A 17622-nucleotide genomic window follows, 5' to 3' on the forward strand; every position below is an offset into this window, starting at 1 on the left:
AAGTAAGGTTTATTTTAGGATTGGGGAGATACGGTTTGACACTGGCAGGGCCGGTCCCTCCTTATTAAACACCTCCTGTTGCTTATAGAACTGATACAGTCCTCTCCAAACATATCCTGTTTGCCATGTCTGATAAGTTTATTTTCATTCACATGGAAGTTTTCTACTAATTTTGTATAAAGTTTACAGAAATGTCCGAACCCTGTAGACAATGCTTATCGAAAGTTTGTGGCAGATCACCTTCACTATCTACCCATAATCCCTAAATATGCTAACTTTCGGTAACTTTCGATTGCACGGAAGTGATAACTGAACCCCAAGTGTCATTATGTGTCAACTGGACAAATACAGGAATAATGCCTGTTATCTTTTATAAATACACCAGGTTTAGTGAAAATTAGCTGAAAGTTTGGGAAAGTGATGATAAATCATTAAGTCATCATAGAATGTTATGAAAACTTATAAACAGATCGAAATTTTCTGAAGTAAACTAGGGTCATGATTAGATCGGAGTCCAAACTAAATTATTTTGTTTAAGTGTTCACATTTAGTGGCTTCCATCTTCTGACAAAAAAAAGAGGAGATTGTTTTTTTGCCTTCATCATTTATAATAATGATAATTTTATATAGCAGAAATCTGTAATTCTTTCATTTACTTTATAGAGGGAAGTAAATTCACATTTTAATTTTATAAAGGGAAGTAACTTCATTTTTTTTTGTTAACTTTATAAAGGGAAGTAACTTCACAGTAACTTCACAGTTTTTGTTAGCTTTATAAAGGGAAGTAACGTCACAGGTTTTTTTTGTCTAATGATTTGCTGTTTATTGAATCATATTCATTGCCAATGAATGATAGACTTAGATTTTTGCTGTAAACAACTCTAGTCTTGATATTTTTTGTTTATACGGTATTTAATGTTTTCGGACATTTTGAACAGCCGGTTATGAATGGAATCTTTATCTTTTTGCAGTCTTAAGTTCACTTTATTAGCTAAAATCTTTTCTTAGCCACCTGCCCAATATATTGAGATAGCATATAATTGAGAAAACCATATTGCAAGCATATTTTGAAAAAAAAAACCTTTTGCCTCATTGCAAAAGATTTCCAGATTTTGATCAGATAAGAATTAACCAAAATTGTTATTACAGAAAACTGACTGACTCCCCTGGTAAATTAGAGAACACTTATGTACAGATAATTTCTCTTATTTCAATTAAGTTATAAAAACCTCATTTGTGGGTTAATTAAGGTAGATAAGACTGTTCTTCTGACAGTTTAATTTCATTACGGTAAAATTTAAAATTGATTTGTAATAAATAAAAAAACGAAGCACTCACTTAGCATTACATTCATTGTATATAATGAAAAATTGTCTATTATGTGAAGAAATTAAAAGTCAATTTCTAGCTGTAATTTTTTTCTCAATTTTCATAATTCTTGACAAATGCCCAAAGGACTAGGCTTGGCAGATTCTTTACAATGTTAGGTTGAAATTGCATTTAATTTATTTGAGTGAAAGGTATCTTTTCTGTAGGGAGCCGTCATTAAAGACTAACAGTGTCTTCTTTACACCTTGACTTTTAAAGACATTAATCACTTGATTTGGATATTAATCTACTTTAAATTGAATATATTCTTTTCTTACAATTTAAATACGCAGATAGTCACAAATAAATTAAAAGAATATGACATCGAAATATCTATTTTTTCCATCGTTATGCTAAACATTTAAGTATTGCAAGTTGAGGAGTTACAGTCATTAAGTCTTGTATCTAGGTCTTTATGCTTTGGTACGATAAATAGGTTGGCTATTTTTTTATGAAAAAGTCTTTTTGCTGGCTTAGGGACGGTCGATGGTTCTACCCAGGTGGCCACCCATGCCAGAAACAATGCCGGGGTCTTCCGCCACCATAGATAGCTGGAAAAGTCACGATATGACCATAGTTATGTTGAATGCTAAGCAATATAGTATGTGTATTATACTTTATTCTTTTCTTAAGTAACAAACAATAGTAAGAAAAAAAATATAATGAATTCTGAACTGTGGTAAATTAGATGATAAACAATGAGAATTAAAGCACTGATTATTTGATAACTAACAGTAGTGATAAAAAATATTTTTAAAAAAACTTGATATTCTAACAAACATTGCTTCCATGTAAACAAGACAGGTGTATTTAACTATTATTTTACACTGGCCTTATAAAACCATGGAGCAAGTGTGACAGTACAATCTGCAATATAATCTGCACGTGAACCCAGACATGCACGATATCCCAGACGTGTGCTCTTGTTTCATGCTCAATTTAGGAAAGTGATAATGTTGATTTCATCTGTTGCGTTTTTTTCTTACCGTTTTTCATGCTGCAAGACATACAGCAGACGGACTGTATTATAAAAAATGTCTTAATTTGATTAACGATGTGCATGACTAAAAGTCAACGCTAATAAACTTTGTTATCATCATGATCATCGTAGTAAGTTTAAGATAAATAATAAATCGGTAGATTATATATTCTCAGACAGGCTCCTTGTTTGTCTCTTCATGTTTTTTTAAATCGTCCGCTGATCGAGAGCTTAATGGAAAACTGTCATAAGTTAGTCTAAAAGTGCTAAGCGTTACAGTAGGTCTGACGTGTGCTTTTGTTATGATGAAAGTAAACTTATTCATTAAAACGTGCCATTTTACGGACAAATTAATTTGATTTTTCTCTGAAATACGGAAAGGACAGAATAAAATTGTTAACAAATCTCTTATTGTAAAGCAAATATTATTTAGTATACAAAACATATTCAATATCAACTTTCTTTTTTAACAAGCTGTTTTAAAATCCAATTTAAAATAAGGGTCATTGATGTTAAAACAGGGCCATCTTGAAAGGGATATAATCGTCTTAGTCTTTTGTGTGTGTATTTTTATAATTTTCATGAAATTTTGTCTAGATTTCTATATATCAAACAGTTACAATTAACGTATTTTTGAATAAAGTATTGAAATTTAAAAATTTGTTTTCTGCAGCACAGGAAGAGGCAAATTAACATTTGCTCTTACCCCCGTTAAGTTGGTACACTTCTGTCTTTAGTTTAAACATTTGAAAATTAATGATTTATTATGCATTATGATACAAAACATGGCTAGGAGAAAATTACTATTATCGTTTTAATAAGTATATGTGGTTTGATAAAAATGCGGCCTTTGTATTTTTTTGAAAATAACAAAAAAAGTTGAAATTAAAAAAATCTAATAAAATTGAACATGAATTAAAACTAGAACTAAGATAAAAATGCTGTGTACCATGGTATCACAAATTTCAAAAAGTTCAACTCATATCTTGAAGGACATAAAGCAAAAGAATTTTTTTTTTTTTTTAAATCCAGGAGTCCAGGCGACGTAGAAACAGATGAAATAGATTTACAGTTAAAATATGATGTACCTGTCAAAAATCACAGCTTCTCAAAATAGCTCTGCCCTTTCCCTGTTTTTAAAAATAAACTTATCAAAAATATGATTAAATGCATAAAATTGAGGAGTTCTGGTAAGTGCCACAGTGAGAGGTTATCCTGCGGCTGATATTTTATATAACCCCCACTGTTATACCATCAGATACCAGCCAGAAAGGCTTATCAGCTGGTGCCGGTAAAGCACACGGCAAAGCACACGCCAAGTCACCTGTAAGCCAAAGAAAGAAGACCGTCAGCTTCATTTCTCTATAACCAAATCAGAAATCATGAAAATTGGCCTGCTTATCAGTTTTTCTCTGATTTCATATAAAACTTGTTTGATTTTTCATGCTCTCTTACATTGATGTACTTGAGAAATGAAATCATTTTAGAGTCAGGTGTCTTATGGGATTGATGTAAACAATTTTTCATGAAAAGTTGAACATGATTTATTTTTCTTTTGGAAATATTTTGTTTATATGAAAAGACTGAAGAATAAATAAAGGTACATGTATCAACAAAAATTGCTAGTGGCGTATTTTAATAATAATAATTTCTCCTGATATTTTTCTGTTCTGCTGTGGATTCTAAGTATGGAGAAGAAATTGTACACAGATTGTAGAAAAATTTAATATGTCATCATGACTTTCATCATCGTTGTCATCATTGTCTGCAGCAGCAGCAACAGTAGTAACACTTGACAATTTATGTAACTTACAATTTTTCAGAATTTTATGATCATTGTTTTTAACCTATTATCGTTAGAATTATTAGACAGTATTAGAAGATTGTATTATGTATTTTTAGGCACAAGGGGTTTGGAGTGTTGACTACATCCCCAGAGGTACCAGGTTCGGACCCCTTAACGGTGAGATTACCAAGGAAGAGCCGCTAAGACGTGGAGATACAAACAGAATCTGTCTCTGGAAGGTGTGTACACAGTTTGAGTAAAAATATTTTCATTATTCTTCCTCCAGTCTGTTCAGCATGTTAAAAAATACCACATAAGCAGAAACATGTTTTAATTAATTCAAACATTACAAAGAGGTTATAAGTCCCTCGGAATAATTTTACAATTATGTAGCCTGAGTGAATTATTTAGTAACCAATTACAAGTTTTAAAACTGATTCAAAATGATTATTGAAATGTGCTTCTGCTATATAAATCATTATTTCAATTCTAATAATTATGTAAAATAGAGGATGATATATGATGTAGAAACATTATTCCTTGGTTGCCGCGAAGCAGGAGGTTGACTTTTGACGTTTTTGTACGAGAACCTCTGCACGTAGGCATTAGGGCTATGCTTTTGGCCTTCATTTCTCTTAAAGGGCAGACGAAAGCGTGCTTAATATATTCATTAGATTTTTTATATATTTTTTCTTTTGCCCTATATACTTTCAAAGTCACAATAAAAAATGTATGAGGACCTCTGCACGTAGGCAAGGGCTTTGCTTTTGACCTTCATTTGTCTAAAGGGCAGACAAAAGCCTGCATAATAGACTCATTAAGTTTTTTATATAATTTTTTTGCCCTGTATACTTTCCAATTCACAAAGTCAGACAGTTAGAAATAAATACAAAGAATAATTACCTTGTTAAAATCATTAAAATGCATACTTTTTTTAAGATGTGAAAAGGTAATTAAACTGTTTAAAGATTATCTGTTAAACTTAATTAATTTTTAATGTCAAAAGGTTGATGCAATTTTTTTTTTTTTGATAAATCTTTAAAAGCTGATGGTATCTCTGAATTTTCCACTGAAAAAGAAATTTTGTATTAATGTTAATTCAAATACATTAGTTTATAAATAATTAATTAGATCTAATGCCAATGGAATGATGGCCTCCTCTCTGAGTTTGACGTTAAAAAAATAATGCAACAGTCGATTTACTATGGAACAAGATCTTATCCCAATATTTATAATAAATGAGCCGTGCCATGGGAAAACCAACATAGTGGGTGTGCGACCAACATGGATCCAGACCAGCCTGCGCATCCGCGCAGTCTGGTCAGGCTCCATGCTGTTCGCTTTTAAAGCCTATTGGAATTGGAGAAACTGTTAGCGAACAGCATGGATCCTGACCAGACTGCGCGGATGCGCAGGCTGGTCTGGATCCATGCTGGTCGCACACCCACTATGTTGGTTTTCCCATGGCATGGCTCATATATTTTCACTGAATGAAGTATTAAAATATTTGCATATAAAGTGTACCATTATGGTTCTTTAACTGCTCAAAAAAGGCAGCTTTTGCACCAATATCACCAGTGTTTTGCATCATTATTTTGTAAATATTAATAGTTTTGCTTTTCACCATGAGCAGTATTTTGACAGGCAACTGCTAGATAGAATTTATGGTACAAAAGCCTATTATATAAAGTGTCGAGGGTTGTTTGTAGAGTCTTAAAGCGACTGAAATTTCAAATAGAAAGTGAGAATTCTGCTGCATAATGAGTTCTTCATGGTTGGCGATTTCAATTAATCACTTAATATCTAAAAATTTTGTCTCAGGCATTAATGACTAGATATTACTGCGTACCCATTTAGCAAACAATTGCGTTTTGACTGATAAGCATAACACATTTATCATTATCTTTTTAAAAAGATTGAAAGCTTTTAGCGGAAGTTTGTTTTAAAAAAAAATTGTTTTTAAATATCCAAGATTTTCATCACTTTTAACTTAACGGTGAAAGCAGTCTATTTCTTTAAAGACTTTTTTTCTCTTGAGTGTCATAAACGATTTTAAAGAAATTAAATATTAAACGTGATATAATAAATGTTATTTTTTATTCATCCCATTAACTTTCCAATTAATTATGATATTCAGATATTACTTTTACATAGACATATGAGCCGTGCCATGGGAAAACCAACATAGTGGCTTTGCGACCAGCATGGATCCAGACCAGCCTGCGCATCTGCGCAGTCTGGTCAGGATCCATGCTGTTCGCTTTCAAAGCCTATAACTATTAGAGAAACTGTTAGCGAACAGCATGGATCCTGACCAGACTGCGCGGATGCGCAGGCTGGTCTGGATCCATGCTGGTCGCAAAGCCACTATGTTGGTTTTCCCATGGCACGGTTCATATTACTTCTTATCAGTTTTAATATGTCTGTAAGAAGCCTCCATTATATTATCATTGATGCTTTTATAGACATATTCAGTTTGATAAAACTTTTTCATGTAAAAATAGTTCATCTTGTTTTGAAGAGTAAAGAGTAATGGAAAAAGTTTTTTTTGCTACTGTAAAAGCAGAAATTTTTGAGAGGGTATAATTTTCCCTATACTCACGAAGCCCTACATCTCGCGAAAGTTAATTCTCGCGTAATATTCACCATAAGTATGAATCAGATACAAGTATGATACCATTTTTACAATTTCGTGAATATTAAACCTCGCGAACATACTCAAAATTTTAAATTCGCGAATTTTTGACCCAGCGAAAATATATGCTATTACAGTATTTCTTTGTTGTGGAAAACTTCTCATTTTAATTAGCATAGTTCCTTTTTGACACTTTATGTTGTATCTACATATTTTTGTCACATATGAGGAACTAAGAAGCAAAAGTGTGTGTAGGAGGTAGTTCAGGACATAATGGAACAAGATAAACGGCCACTTTGAGACCTGTGTGCCTACTTAATCTACTGCCCTCTGAATGCTAATGTTTAGTTCAGTAAGTACGGGACAATTTTCCAGTCTGTTCTCTGTACTAGTATTTGCAATACTTTGAATACCATCTGAAATTATTTTTCAGATATTTAAAGACAATAAAGTTTGTGAGTTCATGGACGTAGGCGACACAAGTCACAGCAACTGGATGCATTACGTTAACTTCAGCTACAACTCTGGACAACAGAACGTAATCGCCTGTCAGATAGACTACAACATTTATTTCTACACAATAAAGCCCATACCGCCCAATACGGAGCTTCTTGTGTGGTATTGCAGAGAGTACGCAGAGAGGCTGAATGTTCCGAGAACAGGCGAAGAAATGCTTCAGGCATGGAGTAAGTAGCTTCAAAAATTGTTTTCAGAAATGTCCTTTAAATGTCAAATGCAAAGAGATTTCTCGTAACAAACACCATAGCTCACATTATATTTTTGTTTACTTTTATACCACTATTTGTACATGAAATTAAGCCTTTAAGTCTGGATTTGAACCTTTTAAAATAAAAATCGTAAATAAAAAGTAATCATTCGCTGCAGTATGCTTTGATATTTCCGAGAATTAATGCACGGAAATTTATGACGGACAATATTATTGTTATCATTTATTTATAAAGCAAAAACGATATAAAAGACGAATGTTCCAAAATGAAAGTGTATAGATATCACAGGAAATGTGTTTTTTACTTGAAAAATAGTGCAGATGCAAGGCGAGATAAATTGATAACATGGAAATCAGATTGATGCTGATATGAGGCATATAAAATATTATGTTGATATAAATGCCAGCCGCAAATAGGTTCAAACTATCAGTCAGTGGGTTGTGAGTTTGGTTTTCGGGTTTTCTTCATTTTTCTTCCTTTTTTTCACTATTTGGTAGGCATTGTTCTTATTCTGTATTCACGCTCTTAAAAATTTGTGTCCTGCTACTGTGTGGTTACTGTGAAAGTATTCATTTTCACGGGGGACTAATTTTCGTGGTTGCGTCAATATACAAAATTTAAACGCAACAAATAAAATTCATATAGTAATGTTCTTCTTTAAACTCTGGAATACACACATGTAATCTCCCACAAAGTAGCTGTTTTGTCAAAACCATGAAATTTGGGTCATCAAAAAATCATTTCACAAAATATCTTTGGTGAAAATTTTGCTTAAAATACCTGACTTATATGATTTCACAAGTCTCACTGAATCGAAAACAAAATTAACTGTTACAATTATCATCCAGTATACTGTAAGTTTATTTTTTCATGATGTATTGATTGAATGTTAAGTATCGACTCCTCTCTCTGTTGCATGTTGGGAAGTTGTAACTTAGTTGTAGAGAAAAAAATTTATTGACACAAAATTCAGCAATGTTAATATCCCAGCAAAAGTTTGATGCTGAAATATTTGTGGGAAATGGCACAATAAACAACAAAAAATGTAAAAATATGTACATGTTGATAATATTTGCAGATTGGCCTAATAAATTAACAATATTAAGATCTTAAGTAGTTAAATCTCTGCAGCTTATGCTAATTTTGCACAAAGTTCAGAAATATAATTGAGATTTCTAACAATATGAATAATCTTTTGAAATAGTAGAGCCCGTTCCTTGTGTTATCAGCAGCATAAAATGTTACCTTGGGGGCAGATCTAAAACGCTTAAATGTTTTTTAGATCCTCTAAACCTAACATTATGTGTACAATTCTACAAGTGGAAATGAATGTGTAATACTATATATAATTGATGCTTTTCATAGGCTTTTCTCAAGTTGCAGTGGTAATGAAAGTAAATTGACAGAATGTCACCAAATGTGAGAAAATGATAATTAACAAAGATTTGAATTACTTTCTAAAACGTGAGCGGGATGAATTATTTCGTTGTAAACTATAAACATGAATGAAAAACAGCGAAACTTTTTCGCACATTGTTAGAAATTTAAACGTATCACAGCATATTATATCTAATGCAGGTGGCCCTCTATTAAGAGGAAAAATTGCTGTTAAAGGTGTTTTTCTAGAGAAAATTTTTTGCCTGAGATTGAATATGCATTTAAAAAGAATTAAATATACCTAAAAAATACCGTTTTACAATATATTCTAGCTTTAAGACCTTCTTCGGATGAAAAAGAAAACCAGAATAAATTGCAGATATCATACTTTTGTTGTGTATATCTATATCGCCAAATACCATGGCATGTAAAGTTAGTTTCTTTGTTAACCAAGTTTAAATGTGTTAAAAGAATTCTATAAAAAAAGAGATTTGATGTACTCGTTCTTGTATAACGCTATCACTATGTTATAGCAAAAGTTTCTTATTAGCTTTAAAATCTTTTCTTCAATTGAAATTATATTTTTTGCTCTGTTTTAAGATGTATTTTGAACAAGTTACAAATACTTCAAAAACAGTTCACGTGTTTGTCAAAGAATTGTTCAGAATAAGTTTTACAGCTGAATACACTGGACAAAAACAGATTTTTTTTTGTCACAAAGAAATGAAATGGTTAAAACGGCCCAGTTTTACAATTAAACATAAAATGTCGCTTATATTTACTTAAGATGAAAGTAAAAATGGAGTAGTTGCCAAAGTCCTCAAATTACGAGTGAGATCAAGTGTTTTTGAAGTAGATTTTCTTTAAAAGAATATAAAATATCAACGGGGATACTTACCTTAAACAAGTTTCTCCTTCAAGACTCCAACATGATATATAATAAGCTTGATAAGCAAATATTAAAATTGTTTAAAAAAACTGGGATTTCAATTGGAAGAATGGAATTGATACGCTCAGTACGATTTTTCTTTTAAAGGATTTTTTTCTCAAAAAATGCGAGATAAATGAAAAGAAAAAAGAAGTTTAAAAGAAGTTGATATCATTATATGAATATGTCGTAATAAAATTGCTGTTATTGATATCTGTGGGAAGAAATTATCAATGTAACAGATAATCTACATAAATATGTATTAGAAAGTATATCTCATCATACAATTGATTAGAAAGTATTTAAGAATTATCTTACTAATTAGAAAGAAATAGTTATTTCCTACAGGATTTCTTTACCAGTCTATTCATAAATTAATTAAATTGATGTTTTTGGAATTTTTCAGAAAGACAAGTTGTCAATCAGCAGGTTCCAATGCCGTTACCGATGTATATCGAGGAGCGTCACCTGTGCCTGAACCGCCACCTTTCAAGAACGCCACCTAAATCAGTAAAAGAAAAATCAGCGAAAGACGATCATTGTGACAGTGATGACAGTGGTGTGAGAGAAGATGGTTACGCTATTGACTACAGTCTACATAAACGTGATGGCAGTCCAACAAGTGACGACCTGGATCATAATACGCACGGAAAACGTACATCTTTTAGTGGAGAAGATTCTTTATCACCCTTTAAAAGTCCAAAATTGGGTACTGGTTCGGGAAGTGCCTTCACGAGTAAAATCTCACCAATCAGCAGTGTTAGAAGTAGTCTACCAAGTATCATGGCACCATCACCTATAAAACTTTCACATAGCACCCCTAAAAGAAGTCCGAGCATGGGCTTTTATGAGAACTTGTTTTTGAAGAAAATGAAAGAAAGTAATGAACAAGATTCTGAACCAAAGTGGAAGGAGCCAAAACTAAGCCCTACTAGTCACGACATGAAACAAGAAGTAAAAGATGAAGTATCAAAGGACGTTGAAAAGAAGCCTGATATTAGTCATGGAACAAAAGACATGAAAACACCAACGTCTGAATCATTTAATCCATTTCCTTTCAGACCATTTGGTAGTAGTTTAATGGACAAACCAGTCATGCCACCATATCTAAGTATGCCAACAGATGAGATGTATTCTAAGTTTATGACACCAGGAAAGATGCAACCCCCTGCTGGACCATTGTATTTCCCTCAGACTGGCCTACCAGGGATGTACCCTTTCGGTCCAATGTATCCATTTAACCACTACCAACAGCTGCCTTGGCCGATGTTTCATCCTCCATATCCACCAATGGGCATGAACAATCCCCAGCATCAACAGTCAATACCCCCACCTGCGCCTCATTTGCAGCAACCGCCATTCCCACGCCCACCACCAAGCCATTCTGGACCCCCAAGTGGAGATCCATTAAACCTCAGCATCAAACATAAATCTAATATAGACGGAAGGGGCCACAGATCCTTGCCATATCCACTCAGGAAAAAAGACGGGAAAATGTTATACGAGTGCAAGTTCTGTCTGAAGACGTTTGGTCAGCTATCAAATCTCAAAGTCCATCTTCGGACACATACCGGAGAAAGACCGTTCGTCTGTAAGACATGCGGGAAGGGATTCACACAGCTTGCCCATCTACAGAAACACCATCTTGTCCATACCGGTGAGAAACCTCATGAGTGCCAGGTGTGCCACAAACGATTTAGCTCCACTTCAAATCTGAAAACGCATATGAGATTACACAGTGGTGAGAAACCGTTCATGTGTAAACTTTGTCCTGCCAAGTTTACACAGTTTGTACATCTTAAATTGCATAAAAGACTCCATACCAATGAGAGACCTTACGAATGCCCCCAGTGCAATAGAAAATACATCAGTGCAAGTGGACTAAAAACTCATTGGAAAACTGGAAACTGTATTCCGTCTGGAATGAGTATGGACCTTAGTATGTTGATACAGCACACCACAGAGGCGGCGATAAAAGAAATGAGTGAGTACGGGGATATGCATGATATCGCTATGATTGACAATGGTGAATACGAAAAATTTGAAAAATCTGACCGTAACGGTTTGAGTCCCGAAAAAGATGATAAAAATACCGATGACAAAAGTGAAAAATCGTTTGACCAAGAACAGTTTGACAAATATCGTATGGAGAGACTGGGGTACAATTTATTCGATAAGGAAAGAATTGACAGTACTAACCAGTCTATAGGAAGTGAACCTTCTTCCCCTGTAGGTAGCGATGGAGACAGTCTACATAGTGATGATATGGATCAATTGTCACCACGGCAACCACATGAACTTTCACCTCAGTCTGATAGTTCTCAAGGTCAAAGGTTAGACTTTCTCAGTGAACCAAGACATTCAGGTGAAGAAAAATTAGAAGAATCAAAAAGAGAATATGAACAACCGTCTTTCAAAGAACAAAGCTACCAACCAATTGACTGTTCAACTAAGTGCTAGATAAAACTAATTTAACATTTTAATTTCTGTCTCATTTTAAACCTTAGTATGCTAAGCTTTTTTAGCTCACCCGAGCACTTTGTGCTCAAGGTGAGCTTTTGTGATCGCCCTGTGTCCGTCGCCCGTCGTAGTCAACAATTTGACTGTTAACACTCTATTTTGGCCCAATCTTAATGAAACTTGGTCTGAATGTTACCTTAAATAAAATCTTCGACGAGTTCGATATTGGGTCATCTGGGGTCAAAAACTAGGTCACCAGGTCAAATCAAAGGAAAAGCTTATTAACACTCTAGAGATCACAATTTTGGCCCAATCTTCATGAAACTTGGTCAGAATGTTACCCTCAATAAAATCTTGGACGAATTCGATATTGGGTCGTCTGGGATCAAAAACTAGGTCACCAGGTCAAATCAAAGGAAAAGCTTATTAACACTGTACAGGCCACATTTATGACTGTATCTTCATGAAACTTGGTCAGAATGTTAATCTTGATGATCTCAAGGTCCAGTTTGAATCTGGGTCATGTAGGGTCAAAAACTAGGTCACCAGGTCAAATCAAAGGAAAAGTTAGTTAACACTCTTGAAGCCACATTTATGAAGTATCTTAATGAAACTTGGTCAGAATGTTAATCTTGATGATATATAAGTCAAGTTCAAATCTGGGTCCGATGGGGTCAAAAACTAGGTCACTGGGTCAAATCAAAGGAAAAGCTTGTTAACACTCTAGAGGTCACAATTTTGGCCAAATTTTAATGTAACTTGGTCAGAATGTTACCTTAAATAAAATCTTGGACGAGTTTGATATTGGGTCATCTTGGGTCAAAAACTAGGTCACCAGGTCTAATCAAAGGAAAAGCTTGTTAACACTGTAGAAGCCACATTTATGACTATATCTTCATGAAACTTGGTCAGAATTTTAATCTTGATGATCTCAAGATCCGTTTTGAATCTAGGTCATGTAGGGTCAAAAACTAGGTCACCAGGTCAAATCAAAGAAAAAGCTAGTTAACACTCTAGAGGCCACATTTATGACCATATCTTAATGAAATTTGGTCAGAATGTTAATCTTGATGATTCCTAGGTCAGGTGAGCGATACATGGCCCTCTTGTTTAAATTTAAGATATTTTGTTTCATGGATAGTTGTAAAAGTAATGTTAAGTAAGATAAACACATAAATTTGTCTTGTCTAAAGTAGGTAACATAATGAGGAGTGGTTGCATGATATAGTTGACTTGTCTAGCTGAAAATTTTTTATCAAAAGAAACCTTGCAAATTCTGTACACAGATTATGTTGTTTAAAAATGCATATATGTTGTGTAATCTTCTGTATTAAGTAAATTACTGACTTCCTTTTGGATAACATTTTTTGCAAGAAATTGCTTTAAAAAAAGTTTTGTTTTAGTTGAAATAAGAATGACCTTTTTACCAAATTTTATATTTCACTCGTGCTTATGGTTTTTAACCCATAGCAATTTGTTTAACCAGATTATGTGCAATTTTATCATCTCATTTTGAACAAGGACCAATTGTCTTAGTTATTCAGGGGATCACGTTTTTTATGTTGTATATTTAATGCTCATATGTGTATTGTTTTAGCTTCACCATCAAATATGTCTTGTTACATCATATTTACATATCTTTTTTTTTTTCAATGCTATAAACAGCTTTAATTTTTTTTCAATGCCATAAACAGCTTTAACTGATTTCAACTAACTTTTTCTCTACCTTTGCATGTAAGCCTTTTTTTTAAACCTTAATTAGGGATAGAAGACAATAAGGGCATTGGAAGCTGTATAACTGAATAAGATGCTTAAAAGGGTAGATAACTTCCTGTTAAAGTTGAATTGTAAAAATTGAAAAATTCATCTAACAAAAGAAAGTGATGAAGTTGATTATTTTTGAAGTAAAATGCCTCACAGTTAAAAACTTTTGCACATATTTCATAAAAAACTTTTATAAAAAAATAAGAGGAATCTTTATTTTGAAAAGAAATACCTATCATATGAAAAAAAAGCAATGGTTCTACATGCCACCTGTGCTTTTTTCCACTCCTATCTGGCTCAAAATACTGAAAAAATTCATTCATAAAGAAAGTCATTCATTAAACATGCAGATAACATGGTTCTCCTATCAGATATCTGATATAGTGTTTAAGGCTGGATGCAAAAATCACACATTCACTCTCAGAAAATCTTATGGCCTGATTGTGTCATGATAGAAAGAGGGAAATATGGACGAAAAATAATTGATTACCTTCAGTATCAATTTCGTATCAAAATTTTAGTAAGAATTTGTTATGTAACTTGTCAGTTTGCTAGAGTCCTGTAAAAAGTAAATTTTTCATATCTTTTTCTCAGTATAGGAAATATATCCTGTCAGCTTTTTGTACTTTCTTTTTAATTCTTGTTTCTGTTCATTTTTTTTTTTTTTGAGATATCATTTTGTAAGAAGAAACTGTTATTCACTCTGATCTTTTTTTTTTTATAGATTTACACGGATGTGAGAGTTTTAAGTTATGAAAACACTCTGCAAAATTTTACATACATTGAATCAATCTTGTTTTCATTATTTGACAACAGAAACTTAAGCAGACAGTTTGGCTGATAACTCTACCATTAATTTATTCAGAATTATTTATCATGAAATTTAGTCCGGTTGAGATTTGGTGTATATAAGATCTTCGGAATGATTATGTCAATTTCTGAGAAATTTAATAGAAATCAAAGGAAATTGTATATGATGGATGTCTAATAAATAGAATAGATCCATCTCATTTAAATTTTCAGATAATGCTCCTATCAGAGTCTCATAAAATGGAATACATACAAAATGTAGATACAGCATTTTAAAATAATAATAATTAAATGGTATTAGAACCTGTAATGCAACTAGATTGACTTGAAATTGGCAAAAAAGAGAAAGTAGCAAATATTTTTCAGTTGGCGACATGCTCAATATTTAATTTTAATTTTAATTTAGGACATAAATGCTCTGAAGCCATTTTTTTCACAAATATTGCAAATATAGGAAGAATTTTAGTCTGTCATTTCCAGTCAGTATTTATAGTTTGTTGAATAATTTGATAGTGTTTTTGTGATTGAGTCTGTGCCTTGTATTTGTGACTAACCCCCTATCCATGACTGTTGCAGGTTATAGCAACATTACGTTTGATGTGCAATTAATGATAGTGTAGTATAGATTTCATTGAAATCCAGATATTGTTGAATATATGTAAAAAGTTCATTTGTCATAAAATATTCTTCATGATTGCCAAAATTCAAGAGGTCTGTCCTTGTGTCTTATTGGAACATTTTGGAATGCTCTTATCAAAATTTATTTCAGGGAACCAGTTTATGGGACACTCATAGCAAACATTAGTTCCAGGGTACCAGTTTATGGGACAGTCATAACAAACATTAGTTCCAGGGTACCAGTTTATGGGACACTCATAGCAAACATTAGTTCCAGGGTACCAGTTTATGGGACACTCATAGCAAACATTAGTTCCAGGTACCAGTTTATGGGACACTCATAGCAAACATTAGTTCCAGGGTACCAGTTTATGGAAATAATCCTGAATACATGATTCTAACAAAACTTTAAGTGTTGGGGTACCATATTACCATGCCTTAGTTAAGATAAAGTTATCATTACAGATAATTTCATTTACTCACGGTTGTGTTGATACATATATAATTCAAAACAAAAGAGGAGTAGTAATATTTTAAGAAATTCAAAATTCTTTTTCTGTAATTAAGTGCCATTGATAATACTACATTTTACATGTAATAAGTATTATATAAGCGTGCATATTGTACATGTATCTCATATATATAAAGCATAATTTTAAGTGTATTTAATCAGTATTTTAGACTTTTGTGTATATCCATGACAAAAAGTATTTATTCTGAAGCATTTGTTTGACGTTCTTGTTGATAATCAAAATGTATAATTTATATATTTGTTTACCTTTGAAATGGCAGTATTTTTTGTTAGAGAGGGTACTTAGGAGCCATGTCACATTAAAAGATACTAAAACGTGAAATGAAGTTCTGACAGATTTTATTGTGGAAAGTTTCTATGAATTAAAACGCATACAATTTAAGAAATGTGAGCTGTTTGAATAAAAAGAGGTCATATGTTAAGTGAAATTTGATTTAAACAAAGTCATAAGATATGATATATTCTGTTTTGAGAATATAATTTGTTACTATGTATATCTCTTAGTAAAAGTGAAGGGAATACACTCAAAGCATGTGACAGTAACAATATTGCCATACATAATCACAGTGCCTTTTATCAAATGCAAAATTGTTTCTTTTGTTGTGACAATGCACATATTTGGAATTTCTTAAACAAACAACATAAGTTAGTGTCTTTTATTGTGACTTGGGTCAAATATTGTTAAACTATCACATAGTTAAGATTTTGCACAGCTTAAGACCACCAATTTGCATTTTATTCTTGTATAATTATTTGTTATTTATTTTTTGTTTATTTTGTAAGATATTGTACATGCCAGAGAGTGATAAAATTTAAATGCTTGGACCAAAGTAAAGGTGACTGTTAGATTTGCATTTTGTGCAGCAGTCTAATGTTTTGCAAGAAATTAAATGAAATAATGGCCACAAATTATTAACTATAAAGGTATTTGGCAAAATTTGAAAAAATTGAAAATATCTTAAACAGTTATCTAACTTAATTTCTTAATATTACTGAAATTACAAAAAAACATCTAAATTTCTCCGAGTTAAATTGGTAGATTTAAGTATTTTGTGTTCTTGGCCTAAAATTTAATAAAAACTTATTGAATCAGTTAGAATTATAATAGATCTACCAGATAAATTATATATTACTGCATGCCTTATTTATGGTAATTATCTTATAGTGTTCAAGTATTGAAATAGAAAATGCATTTAAAGTAATATGCTGTATTTATTGAGACTTTTATGTCATAATGTATTTGGTCCTTTGTGTTGAAATAAACATATAAAAGTGATCTGCTGGCTCATTTATTTATAAATCACTTACCGGTTGAAAACTGGGCGTACTGTTAGTTTGCCTGTTGGATGTCCATCCTGCAGTAAGTTGGTCTGTTCGTCTGATGTCCATCTGCAAATTTGGTTCCTGGGATAACTTGACATCAAACATTCTGATTGCTATGGCAACATATAGTTTAAAAGTGAATGAATGATGGATCCTTTCATAACTTAAAATACAAGATGTATTTATGCTCCCTTGAAGATTTCAGGAGGGGCCAGAGAGGGCATGTCCTATCTGGTTGTCTGTCTGTCTGTCTGTCCCGAAATCTTTGTTAGGATAATGAGAGTTATGGCCCTTTGAAATTTTACAGAATGCTG

At 32.6% G+C, this 17622-nt stretch overlaps 1 protein-coding gene across 3 annotated transcripts in view; it reads left to right on the forward strand.

The window, feature by feature from the left end:
* The window catches only part of LOC123551033 (PR domain zinc finger protein 1-like), an 83874-nt gene extending 66613 nt beyond the window's left edge, over positions 1-17261 (forward strand). For all 3 annotated transcript variants that reach the window (XM_045339645.2, XM_045339642.2, XM_045339644.2), the window contains exons 3-5: positions 4250-4372; positions 7202-7454; positions 10208-17261. In XM_045339645.2, coding sequence (XP_045195580.2) covers positions 4250-4372; positions 7202-7454; positions 10208-12261 — 2430 coding nt within the window. In that variant the 3' untranslated portion in view covers positions 12262-17261. The remainder of the gene's footprint in view (positions 1-4249; positions 4373-7201; positions 7455-10207) is intronic.
* Positions 17262-17622: the final 361 nt, after the last annotated feature.

The sequence above is a fragment of the Mercenaria mercenaria genome, chromosome 4 (genome assembly GCF_021730395.1).
Source record: "Mercenaria mercenaria strain notata chromosome 4, MADL_Memer_1, whole genome shotgun sequence".
Taxonomy (NCBI): Eukaryota; Metazoa; Mollusca; class Bivalvia; order Venerida; family Veneridae; genus Mercenaria; species Mercenaria mercenaria.